The 13224-nt window shown below is 39.5% G+C and overlaps 2 protein-coding genes across 2 annotated transcripts; one reads left to right on the top strand and one right to left on the bottom strand.

Annotated features, from left to right (window-relative positions):
• Nucleotides 1–280: 280 nt before the first annotated feature.
• On the top strand, nt 281–10313 carry Sec3 (Secretory 3). The gene is made up of 11 exons (XM_026640462.2): nt 281–578; nt 1147–1441; nt 1519–1718; nt 1814–2140; nt 2213–2329; nt 2406–2486; nt 2563–2726; nt 9014–9206; nt 9339–9804; nt 9879–10003; nt 10077–10313. Exons 1-11 carry the CDS (start codon nt 402–404, stop codon nt 10173–10175), a joined length of 2244 nt encoding a protein of 747 aa, XP_026496247.1. The 5' UTR covers nt 281–401; the 3' UTR covers nt 10176–10313.
• A 1508-nt stretch (nt 10314–11821) lies between these two features.
• LOC113400801 (uncharacterized) lies at nt 11822–12907 on the bottom strand. Its single transcript, XM_026640466.2, has 3 exons — nt 12714–12907; nt 12039–12196; nt 11822–11943 (listed from the first exon to the last, which is right to left on the bottom strand). Exons 1-3 carry the CDS (start codon nt 12757–12759, stop codon nt 11887–11889), a joined length of 261 nt encoding a protein of 86 aa, XP_026496251.1. The 5' UTR covers nt 12760–12907; the 3' UTR covers nt 11822–11886.
• Between the last annotated feature and the right edge of the window lie 317 nt (nt 12908–13224).

The following is a 13224-nucleotide window of genomic DNA, read 5'->3' on the forward strand; positions in this document are numbered from 1 at the left end:
GTATAGCTTAACAATTAATAGACATTATTTAGCTTTAAATAAGTATTTGCAGAAATTAAATTATTATGCGACAGGGAGCCGAAGGAAATCATATTATTGTATATAACCATATCATACGCACTGATAAGTTATTGATTGAAACTGTTTTCATCCTCATTTGTCATCGTACATATTATTCATATAATGCACAACGGCATAATGATAAAATCTCTGATGAATCAAGCAGTCATTGTCATTTGTCAGTGTCAAATATCGCTTTGAAATTGACAAATGAACATAACAATCCTGTGCTGTTGGAAATAAAAAGTTTTTATTATAATAAATAATTTGTTTTTACAAGTTTCATGTGGCAAGAAAATGTTAACGTGCGTCTTTGAAAAATTGTACCAGTAAATATTAAAATGAAACTGGAAGAAACCTCTGGTCTCGGCGAAAGCGCAATTACGGCGGAGGTGTTTAACGCTAGTGGACGGCAGCAGAGGCTGAGTGCGGAGGGCGGCTCGCTGACTCTGAGCGAAGGAAATGCTCGTCTGCGTTCCTGGCCGCTACATGTTGTGCGGGTTAAAACTGATACCTCGGTTTGTAAATATCAACTGTGAAAATAGCTTTATATTAAATGGTAAAGCATTTGCTCATAAGGATGATTGTCAATATATTAAAAATGTACATAATTTCTAGAAATGGAAAACTATATATTAATGATACTATTGTAAGTTGTAAGACCTTGAGTTAAAACTAAACTTAACTCTCAATATTCTATAGTCCAAATGTGTTTGTAATACAGTTTTATCTCTAAAGTTTTGAAAATTTAGATAATTTTCATGTTTCTTTCAATAAATTTAAGCTAAAACAATTAGAATATTACTTTTCCAAAACTATGATTTAAATAATTTTATACAATTGTCAATCAACTAAAATAATAATTATTTTTACTTTATTATTAAATTAAATCTTGTTAATATTATTGTGAAAGTCTGTTTCGTTTGGTTCACTTTAATTATATCAAATTGTGTTAATTTTTAGTGTTATTTTTTACATGTATGTATGTTAGTGTGCTTCATAATTAAAAAATATATTAATCAATAAATTGAATGCATATTTTTTCACACACACACTTATTTCAAAACTAATTATAATACATTACAGGGTGGAGTGAGTATTGAGGCTGGTGGGGAGACGCTAACATGGAGTTGCACCGACGAGCGGTCGCGCATCGCTCTGGCGCAGATGTCACAAGCGGCACATTCCGCGCCCGTGGGCCCGCCCTCCGACGCGGCGCTGGCGGCCTTGCTGGAAGACGCGGAGCCCGACGATACGGACGCGGAGCGCCGCGTTAAGCGGCTAGGCGAGCGACTGGCGCGCCTCGACGCGCTCAACGTAGGTGGCATGCTAGCCGCGGCCACCGAGGGCGGCGGAGCGCAACTCGCTACGAGACTAGAAGGTATATTACGACCCACGTCTCGTCGGGGTTATTCTTCTTGTTTTCCTATGCCAGAGCGCGTCTTTTCTATGTGCCAGCCGGCAGTGCGGCGGGGGCGGCACTGTCGGCGCGCCTGTCACGGCTGGAGGCGCTGACTCGGGCTGCGCCGGCCGCTTTGCACGCACGCTCCGGTGCCGCGAGGGCCGACGCCGCCGCGAGAGCGCTCCTCGTCGAACTTCATGAAATATACGAGTGGCTCGACGCTCCCGCGCTGAGGGATCTCGATTCTCTGTCAGAAGTGAGTCGTGTCGAGTGGAATCTCTACTACTAAGTTAAAATATTAAATTTAAAAATATTAAAATAGTTTTAATATTTCCTAAACATTGACGACAGATATCGTTGGCGAGCACCGAAGGACGCGCGCGGGCGCTGAGCGCAGCGGAGGCGCTACGGAACGCGCTGCGCGGCGAGCGCACGGCGACGCCGGCGCGGCTGCGGCTGGGCGCCGTGCGCGAGCGGCTGCGGCGCCTGGAGCGCGCACGCGACGCGCTGGCGGCGGCGCTGGCCAGGCACCTCAACAACGCGCTCATCCACCTCGCCAACGAGGCGCACGCGCCCGCCGCGCCGCGCCGCCGCCATCACGCCGACCTGCAGCCTTACGCGCCCTTCATGCGCTGGCTCAAGGACATGGACGAGAAGGCTCACGACGGCCTCGTCAAGGTGACGCGACCGACTCTCGTTAGATTACGTGCGGTCGAGAGCGCGACTGATCACACTCGTATCTCGTCGCAGGTGTACGTCGGGACGTGGTCGCGAGTGTACGAGCGCGAGGTGCACGCTGCGTGCGAGTCGGCCCGAGCGGCGCTCGCGCACGCGCCGGCGGAGCGCATCGACGATCTACTCGATGAGGTGAGCGACCCTCGTCGTCGTACGTCACGAAACCTCCGAGACGACGGCTAACGTTCGAAGCGTTGTGTCCCGGTAGGTGCTGACACTGGTCGAGACGGTCTGCAACGCCGAGCAAGACTTCTGCACTCAATTCTTCCACTTGGACGTCGACGTGAAAGTGAGTATACCTCGACACCACGAATCGCGCTGGCCGCGGAGAAGGTCACTGACGTGTCGAGGCCGGCCGTCGGCAGGGCGAGGCCGGCGACGGCGAGCGCAGTGAGAAGAGCGACGGCGGCGAGCGCGCGGACGGGCGGCGCGCGGCGGGCGAGGCGCGGCGGCTGCGCGGCGACCTGTTCCCCGCGCTCGAGCAGGAGCTGGTCGCGCTCGTCGCGCACGTCGAGCGGCACGAGCCCTAGTGAGTCGCTCCGACTCTCTCTTTTACCACTTTTTGTGATTGTGTGTTCATACTAGTGATGTGCTGGATCCGTATCCGTTAATTTTTGGCTCTTCTTTTACCTTATAAATTTTCGATTCATAGATGAGATTCTATACAGGGTTATTGGTAATTCGACTTATAGCTCCCGTTAGGAGGTGATAGGGGTGATTATTTGCGATAATTTTAACCCCCATATACATGATGCAAAAGTGAACCATTTTAGAGTTATTACGTTTTTTAGATTTTTTCAAAATAAGTCAAAAATGCAACTTCAAAATTTTTTTTAAAAAAGTATCAATTAAAATCTATTTTTTTCTTCTGATTTATAAAAACGAATAAACACTGGTTATTCGCCAATATTAAAACAATAATTATCGGTCCAAATTTAATAATGCGAGACGGAAAAAGATATTATTTCAATTTTTATTTTGGCGAGACCATTTTACCATTCCGTGGCCTGGTAAGAGTTCGGACTGAACGCCGGTTGAGTTCTTTGTCTGGGGTCACATAATTTCACGCCGTCTCGCATGTATCGTCCGCGGAAGACCCCACAATAAGAATAAAAAAAAAGCGCATTAAATATGATGCGGTATAATTTGACTAATTCGGTAGTTGAGTTCTAAATTTGTATTTTAGTGTTTGTTTTTTAATTTTAATTAATTTGTATTTTAGTGTTTGTTTTTTAATTTTAATTAATTTGTATTTTAGTGTTTGTTTTGAAGTAATGTACGGTCATTCACCGTACAATTTACATTGGGTATTGTTTTAATTAATTTTGTGTGAATTTTAAAAAGCGAACTATAGTCCGAATTTGTTCACGTTCTAATACGAATTTCCACCAGCGGCCTTTGTGGTCAATTATATTTCGGTTGTTTTTGATAGATTAATGTCGGAAATGCAAACACCAAAAAGATGAGAAAAGATTTTTAATCCGTATGTTAATACATTCGAGAACGTTCCAGAAGCAAGTGAGAGATGTCAATCTTTTTTTTTTAAAACTATACAGCTACGGAACATTCTTTAAGACCCAATAATTAAACATTTATAGAGTAAACATTATGTGAGACCCAATTCATAATTATTTCACTTATGACATTGTGTTTATAAAGACAGCTCTAATACTACCCCTTAAACCGATGTCATAATAACTAACTATAAGTAGTTACCTATCAGAATTACAATCAACATATATTTACTTATTTATGTCTATAAAACTTAAATACAATATCACTAAGTTAATGCAATTACATTTCAACACAACCAAACAAAAAAAATATACAAACAAAGCTTAAACATAATAATGTAAACATAAACCTTTCACAAATTGATCATGTTTCTCTTTTGTCAGAGGTTTTGTCAACAAATCAGCAATCATTAAATCTGTTGGCAAATACTTAACATTAACAATATTTTTCTTAATTTTTTCTCTAATGAAATGATGCCTTACATCAATGTGTTTAGTTCTACTATGATACATACAATTAGCAGTTAATTTTTGTGCAGATTGGTTATCATTATATAAAGTAACTTTACATTCAATATTCAACAATTCTTGAAGAAAACCTCTTATAAAAAGTGCCTCTTTACAACTATCAGAGATTGCCATGTATTCAGCCTCTGTGCTGGAGAGAGCAACAGTCTTTTGCTTTCGACTTTCCCAAGAAATCAATGAATTACCTAGCTTAAAAATAAAACCAGTGAAAGATCTACGATCAAGTTCATTCCCACCCCAATCAGCATCTACATGAGCAGTTACATTCAAACCACTCTTCTGAAAAACTAACCTATAGTTCAGCGTACCTTTAAGATAGCGAAGAACGCGCTTCAAAGCTTTCCAGTGAGTTTCAGTGTGACACTCATTGAATTGACTGAGCATACTCACCGCATGAGCGGTATCTGGTCGGGTGCACACTGCTATGTACATGAGACAGCCAAGCAAATTTCTGTAATGAGAATTTTCACTTTTATGATCACACTTTGGTAATTTGATTCCTTTTTGTAGTGGAGTTGCAGCTGGTTTGCAATCTGTCATTTTGAACTTCTCCAATATCCTTTTTATGTATCCGACTTGATCGAGTGTAATTTTATTCTCACTTTTAATTACTCTCATCCCAAGGATATGGTGTGCAGGTCCAAGATCCTTCATTTCAAATGTGTTCATAAGTTCACGTTTCACTTTATCCTTTAAATTTGAATTGCTAGAAAACAATAAAATATCATCAACATAAAGTGCAATTATTAACAATTCACTTTTAGTTTTCATGTAAAATACACATGGTTCTGAAGATACCCTTTTGAAGTGCATTTTCTCTAACAATACTTCATTTATCTTCTCGTACCACATTTTGGAAGCTTGTTTTAAGCCATAAATAGCCTTATTTAATTTATACACATAATCTTCCTTACCTTTTTCAATGAAGCCATCTGGTTGCTCCATAAATACATTTTCGTTTAGATCTCCATTCAAAAATGCAGTTTTAACGTCAAGATGATCAATGTCCATGTTGAATTCAGCAGCAATAGCGAGTAGAGTTCTAATAGTTGAGTGTCTTACCACTGGTGAAAAAGTTTCCTCATAGTCGATTCCGTACTTCTGTGAATAACCTTTTGCTACCAGCCGTGCTTTGTATTTCAAAAGTTTACCATTCAGGTCTCTCTTCTTTTTAAAAACCCATTTGCACTTAATTGGTTTCTGGTTTTTCGGTTTCTCAACTAAAGTCCAACATTTGTTGTAGTTAAACGATTTATACTCATCTGACATAGCTTTAGTCCATTCAGTTGCTTCGTTTCCTGACAACGCTTCTTGAACTGTTTCTGGTTCATCATCATCATTGCACAACTTTTTAACTAACAAAACAGACATTTCAGCCTCATCGAGATCTTCATATTCTGATGAACTTGATGTCATCTCATCCAGTGTTGAGCTTCCTGGAACGTACGTAGGATCCGCAGAACTATTTGATTCTATAGTTGTGTCAATCTCACTATCTGAATCATTCACTGTAATTGTGGTCGACCGTGTTTTTGGTTGGTCATCAGAAAACTGTGGTCTTACGGTGGATGGTTCAGACTGGCTCGGCTCAGGCCGTTCGTCTTGCTGTGAGTACCTGTCACCATCCAGGATTGATTCTGGGTCATGCAAAACACTCACAGGTTTCTTCGAATTATCATTTTGAGGAAACTCAATTAACTCAGAGTCAAAATTATCATCATGTAATCTATTATTCTGAAATTTATTTTCCAAGAAAATGACATCTCTAGCTTTGACACACTTATATGATCTATCAGGGTCTAACAGTCGATAACCTTTAGTATCCTCACAATACCCAACAAAAATATGCTGCTTGGATTTCGAATCCAGTTTGTTTCTAATCGGTTTCACAGCATAGGCAGTACAGCCAAAAATACGTAAATGACTAACATCTACCTTTTTATTCTTCCATTTTTCTTCAGGTACTTGTCCAATTAGAGCCTTAGTTGGTGTCCGGTTTTTGAGATACACGGCGGTATTTACAGCTTCCGCCCAGAATTTGTTATCCAGGCCGGCATCCCTTAGCATACATCTGACTTTCTCAACAATGGTCCTGTTCGCTCTTTCTGCCACACCGTTTTGTTGAGGAGAATATGGAACCGTTGTGTGATGTTTGATACCCCTTTCTTTCAGATAAGCCTGTAGTTTAGAATTGACAAATTCACCACCATTGTCACTGCGAAGAATTTTAATTTTGTGGTTAGTTTCATTCTCCACAGAAACTTTAAAATTCTTAAAGTGTTCAAAAACTTCATCTTTATTATGCAAAAAATAAACAAATGTTTTCCTACTGAAATCGTCTATAAATATCAGAAAATATTTTGCACCACCAATAGACTGCGTTGGCATTGGTCCACATAAATCTGTGTGTACTATTCCTAATAACTGTGTGGCTCGTGTGTATGACTTTTTAGGAAAGGGAGCACGGGTTTGCTTTCCTTCGATGCATGCCACACAAGGATTAAAAACATTTGAATTATATTTAATACCTGTGACCATACCTTTATTCATCAGTGCCATACTTCTGGAGTTCAAGTGGCCAAGTCGACGATGCCATATTTCCTGTGACTTCTCTTCTACTGTACCTTTTGAGCTAGATGAAGAAATCATTACAGTCATTTCACTAGACTGTACTTCTTTGTTAACTGTACTGTAAGAAGCAAAATTGTTATTACCTGCCCCCCCACACAAAGGCTGATCAATGGTATCAAGTTGATATATACCATTCCTAAGAGTGGCAGTTGCCAAAACTTCATCCTCATCAGATACAATACATTTCTGGTTACTAAATGTTACTGTATAACCTTTATTTACTAAACAACTAACAGAAAGTAAGTTTCCTGAAAGATTAGGTACAAAGTAAACGTCTCTAATGGTTCTCGCACAGTCTTGCAATTTGACACGAACATTACCTTGTCCAGCTGTTGGTAAATTATCACCGTTGGCAACACTTACTTGTGATGTATTTTCTTCATTAAAATCACAAAAAAGTTCTCGATTATTGCACATATGGTGTGATGCACCGCTGTCCACATACCAAACACCACGCTGGATACTAACTGAGAGTGCCGTTAACAGAGCTTTTGATGGTCTATCCTTATCAGACTTCTTGTCTTTTTCTGGCTTCTTATTAAAATTCCTCGGGCAGTCCTTTATTAAATGTCCTGTTTTCTTACATTTATAGCATTTTGGTGCTTTTCTAGTTGTTGCAAATGCCATGGTACCTTCAGTATTATTCCTGCGGTCATATTCTTGTAATAATTTAACTTTGACCATGTCACTCGACAACTTTAAATTTGAATTTTCAAGTGCCATAATGAGTGGATCATAATTACTTGGTAACCCGCTGAGCATGATGACAGCCAAGAATTCATCATCCAGAGATGAATTGATATCATGCAATTGTTGAGATAGTTCCTGCAGTCGGCCAAGGTAGCTTTCCATGCTATTATACTCTGACAGTTTAGTACTGAACAACGTTCTCAACAGACCTAGTCTTCGGCACAGCCCTTTATCCTCATAGGCTTTGCTCAGGTTGTTCCACGCCTCACGTGCATCTTTTGCGTTCCTGACGTGGGGAAATGCACTCGTTTGAACCGACAAACATATTCTCGCTAGTGCCTTCTGCGATTTTTTCATATCTACATCGCTACGTGTTTTTTCTTTTTGCTCACCATCGATAGTGTCCCAGAGGTCTTCATGGATTAGTATCATCTTCATACAAAACTTCCATGTCGAATAATTTTCAATACCTTTGAGTTTCTCGATGCTTTGCATTGGTGAATTATTTCCAGCCATTTTTTCCGCATGAATACGTAGAAGTTATAATTAATTTTTCTTCTAATTTCGTATTTTACGTGAAATATTAATATAGCCGTGTTAATTTCGGCATCCTGGGCCCATAACCTGATAGATTAATGTCGGAAATGCAAACACCAAAAAGATGAGAAAAGATTTTTAATCCGTATGTTAATACATTCGAGAACGTTCCAGAAGCAAGTGAGAGATGTCAATCTTTTTTTTTTAAAACTATACAGCTACGGAACATTCTTTAAGACCCAATAATTAAACATTTATAGAGTAAACATTATGTGAGACCCAATTCATAATTATTTCACTTATGACATTGTGTTTATAAAGACAGCTCTAATAGTTTTGATATAAGTTCCTAGTTGTTATACATTTTTGGAGAGCTGATAAAACGGTTATGTTTTTAAAATAATCTGCAGGACAAGTTTCGTATAGATTTTTTTTGTTTTTAAGGCATTTTTGTGGAAAAATAATCAAATTTTTTTTTTTAAATAATATCTTTTTATAGAAATTTATAATAGGATGACTTTTATTATGAGACAATCAAAACTTAAATCTTAGTAATAATCTAAGTAAACGAATACCGAGTAACAAAAAAGGGTTAATATTAGATTAAAAACACAGTGACAATTAAAGGAATTAAAAAAAAAATTATAAGTCATAACTGAAATTAAGCCATGGTGAATTGTACTTTAAAGACTTGAACTTTGTCCCCCAAAGTTAGTTACGGTGGGGACCATAAACAATTCCTGCTGCTTTCCGAACCATGCAATGTCATGGTTTGGCGCGATTGAGTAAGAATGTTAAGATCCGTATCCGCATACGATCTACATTTTTAACGATCCGGCACATCATCTCAGCGTACGAAGCGTAGCGTATTCCATACGATTTCGATTTAAACTATGTCTGACCCTCCTCGTGACAGCGGTGCGATGCGAGCGCTGGCGTGCGTGGGGCGGCGCGTGCTGGGCGAGGGCGGCGAGGGGGGCGCGGGCGGCGAGGGCGGCGAGGCGCGGTGGGCGCGCGCGGCGCTGGCGGCCGTGGCCGTGGCGGCCAAGCGCGGCGCCGACCGAGCCGTCGCCGACCGGCTCGCGGCGCTGCCCGACGCCGTCAAGCAGGTACTGGGGGGACTCGCACTCGCTGCCCGACGCTTTCTACGGGGGTGTAGCTATCATAGGGAAATTGGAGTACGACCAGTGCGGTCAGGAGCCCGATGGGCGCTCATTCACCTAGGGATTCGTCGTTCGCAGGCCGCGCGCAAGCCGAAGTGCGGTATCCTGAGCTTCATACCGGAGTTGGAGGAGATGAGTGCGGTGTGCGAGGAGATATTCGCGCGGGGTCGTCGAGCCGATCTCGATCGCTGGTACCTGTCCTTGGCGACGGCCATGTTGCGCGCGATCCAGCAGGCGGAGCATCCCCGCACCCCCCGCGCCGTCGTGCAGCTCGAGAACTACCACAGACTGCACGCGTGCGTGAGCGCGCTGCGCGTGCCCGCTTTGGATGCGCTGCGACGGGACGCCAAGGCGCGCTACGCGGACGCGCTGCGCCACTACGTGACGCAGTACTTCGGGCGACCTCTGGAGAAGCTCGCGCAATTCTTCGAGGGCGTGGGCGAGGCGGTGGCGGCCGGCGTGCGCGAGGACGAGGTGTGCTACCGCGCCGCCTTCAGCAAGCACGAGCTGCGCCGCCTGCTGGGGCTCTACCCCGCACACGAAGGTACGTCACGCTGCACGACGGTGAACGGATACGCTCCTCGATGCAACGTTGAGCATTTAAATTTTTATGTGCAGTGCGTAAATCGTTGCATCGTCTGTACCGAACTGTGGAGAAACACCTGAGCGAGGAGGGCGGCCTACTGCAGGTGGTGTGGCGCGCCATGCAGGAGGAGTTCATCGCGCAGCACGTCGCGCTACAGGTGAAATTTATAATTAAATCACGAAGCAGGATAAACGAGTTCAACTTTACGTTAGTGATATTCCGTCGTGCAGGCGCGCATTGCGGCGTGCTACCCGGGTGCGGGGCTGACGCTGCCGCTGAGCACACAAGACATCCTTGACGCCTTCTCCGACATCGCGCGCGAGCACTGAACATATTATTTCTATGAGAGCACATCACGCTTCAGCTATACATAGGGTGACTTATGTTTATATTTATTGATTTGACAAGAGATATTTTTCACCAAAATGATGTAAGAACTGGTTTTTTATAACTTGATAATTAAGTGCAAGTATTAATATTATTAAACATATTATGTAACTGTTTTTACTGCTTTAATTAAGAAAGCGTTTATTTCAAATTAAAATGTATATTCGAAACTTTGTTGATTAAATGTTTATAAAATTGTACATTTGCCTGTATTTATTTAAATCACCATGATTTGATTTTTTGCAAATTTTTTTACATGCAGTTGATTGAGGGTCTTAACTTGAAAGTGAAACTGACTATTTGAATAATAATCATAAATATAATGTTGAGTTAACAACTTTGAAATTGACCTGTTTCTTTTTAAAAACAAAAAGATTTATATTTAATAAAATATTATGTACACTGATGGACTCATAAACGGCATAAAAGTTCAGGATTACTTTCGAATTAATATTTTTAGTAAGTAAGCGAGTTTTTTAAATTAAACTAAATAAAAATGTCGAGGCTATCCACAAATTATAAACAAAAAAAAAAAAACAAAATTTAAAAATAGAACTCCATAAATTTAAAATTATAAGCGGGAAAATTTAATTTATGCATAGTCTCATAGTCATAATTTCGATAAAAGGGCCAATGGAACATGGTTCGTTAAAACGGTAGAAGAGGTGGATCGACAGCACAACACTATATAACAGAGGTTTTAGAAGCTCACGTGGTACCTTAAGAGTAGAACAATATTCCGCAAGACCGTTTAATAACCCTAATCTGATCTATGCGGAACTGATTACAATCTGTAATAGGGGCTTGTGGAGGCAAAACACGTTATTAAAAGAAAACAAACCTGTGCTTCTATTTTTTTTTATTGTAACCTCTAGAGATGTCTCGAATAAAACTTTGGACGATTAGTCGACTAACCGACAAGTTGGTTGTACAAAGACCGACAAATCTGCCAAGCCGATCACAATTGGATAATGATTCACGTAAAATCAAGTGTAACCAGTGACAAATGGTAATTTATCTGAAATTCACTTAATGTAATTCCTCCTATATACATTTTATATGTATATGTATAATAAAAGAAGCCAGTTAGTTGGCACTCTTTGTTGAATAGTCGCACAAATGCGGCCGGATAGTCGGCTTTACCAACTCGTTGGAACATCTTTAGTAAAAACCAATTTTTATTACTTTTATTGTTTTCGTTAAAAAAATTGAGTGGTCCTTTCCAGTATATTAACAAAGACTTAAGAATATGATACTACATTGTTATGAAGTTAACAAACTAAACTATAGGTTTCAATTTAAAATTGTATAAAAAGTATGAATACTTAGTTAAAATATTTATTTCAAAGACATCTTGAATACTGATGCAGATTATTAGTCTGTCAATGTAGTTAAATGTAACTTAAATCTAATGAAACATATGACGTTATATTACCAGAAATAAAAAATAAGGTGATATAATTGCATACTTAGTTAACCCCACATCTCAATCTATGTTTTTTACAATTTTCATATTAGTTGCTTTACCTTTAAGCAGAATGTGTTTGCTCATTAGAAGGTACTTATAGGTCAAATATAAGTCATGATAATATTTTAAGCACTATATTTAAATTAACTAGCCATTAAATCACATTTCAAACAAGTTAACAATGTTTAATCCAAAGATTTTGGTGGAGCGTAGTTAAGGTAAAGAAGTCCTGATGCTTTTGCCTGAAACAGAAAATACATTTAATTACAATCAAAATCAAAATTACATAGAAAATGTATATAGATATATATATTGTTGAAAAAATATTGAAACTTACAAGGATCACAGATCCCACACTGAAAGCAATTCCGAAGAGGAGGATGGAGTTGTAGCGACGCTGGTTAGCATCATATTGTGCCTGCCAAGATCCTTGAGGTACGGGCAGCTCATCCATACTGGGTGGCTTGAAGTCATGTCCGGCATGGTAGCGGCGAACTAGGGACCGAGACAAAATTGATTTATTTAATATCAATATTAAGCTTTCAAGTACAGAAAATTGTATTTTATGTTAAGAAAGATTGAGACACCCGTCTCAATAGGTTACTTAGAGTGATATTTTGTCAATGTAAAGCTAATAATAGTATCAAATAATGATAACAAGTGAGAATCGACAAACATCTGACTACCTTTGTGTGAATCTTAAATTTTGAATCTTTTTTATAAAATAAGTCAAAACGTAAATATTATTCTTCAAAGACCTAACTGGCAATTGAAAATAGAGTGATAGAAAATACAGGTACTATGGGCAAACTATTGACAGATAACAGGTTTTAGGTTATTTTAAGTGTTATGTAACATGGATTATGTGTACTCATATATGAAAGGAGAAATGCATAGTGACATCATAATATACCGACGAATTACCTTATTTAAAGATTTAATGAAACTATAGAGATAGAAAATAAGTAAATGGATTTATTTAATATAAAAATTGTCGTTAACTCTTACATACCAGTCTGTTGCATTAAACGGGAAATAATGGGTCGTGAAGCAAGCATTTTAAGATTTTTTTGATTAAACTTCGGAATCCGTAACAATACTTCACTAGTAAGAAGCACAGGACGTCGGGCGACCAAATCGATGTTATCTGTTTTTGTCGAATCAATGTTTCACTATTTGCAGCCCACAGAGGCACAGACTGCATTCTGTCAGTCTTTAGTCTATGCACTCATATAATACGTACTAAAAATAAATAATGAAAAATTAATATTTATTATAAAGGATTATTTTGTGAAAAAGTAATGTAGTTATTTCTTAATATTAATTGTGATATTCTTAAGTCGAGATTTGTAAAGCATAATTTCTATTTTAAGCATTTTATAAAGCGTAATCTTGGGATATGAATTAAATGTTTTATTCAAACAGCCTCATGCATTTGACATTTGTAAAATAATATCAAAAATCTTAATTTAATGAAGTAGTTAAGTATGTTTTATTTGCATGCCTATATAAATAAATAGCAA

Source organism: Vanessa tameamea, chromosome 11 (assembly GCF_037043105.1).
Source record: "Vanessa tameamea isolate UH-Manoa-2023 chromosome 11, ilVanTame1 primary haplotype, whole genome shotgun sequence".
NCBI lineage: Eukaryota > Metazoa > Arthropoda > Insecta > Lepidoptera > Nymphalidae > Vanessa > Vanessa tameamea.

Excerpts from the sequence above, each read along its gene's own strand:
- LOC113400801 (XM_026640466.2), bottom strand. The coding sequence starts at position 12,759 with ATGCTTGCTTCACGACCCATTATTTCCCGTTTAATGCAACAGACTG. Across the intron at positions 12,197-12,713 it reads CCGTTTAATGCAACAGACTG|TTCGCCGCTACCATGCCGGA; the intron begins GTATGTAAGAGT and ends CTCGGTCCCTAG. Across the intron at positions 11,944-12,038 it reads GTGTGGGATCTGTGATCCTT|GCAAAAGCATCAGGACTTCT; the intron begins GTAAGTTTCAAT and ends TTTCTGTTTCAG.
- Sec3 (XM_026640462.2), top strand. The coding sequence starts at position 402 with ATGAAACTGGAAGAAACCTCTGGTCTCGGCGAAAGCGCAATTACGGCG. Across the intron at positions 579-1,146 it reads GGGTTAAAACTGATACCTCG|GGTGGAGTGAGTATTGAGGC; the intron begins GTTTGTAAATAT and ends AATACATTACAG. Across the intron at positions 2,487-2,562 it reads ACTTGGACGTCGACGTGAAA|GGCGAGGCCGGCGACGGCGA; the intron begins GTGAGTATACCT and ends GGCCGTCGGCAG.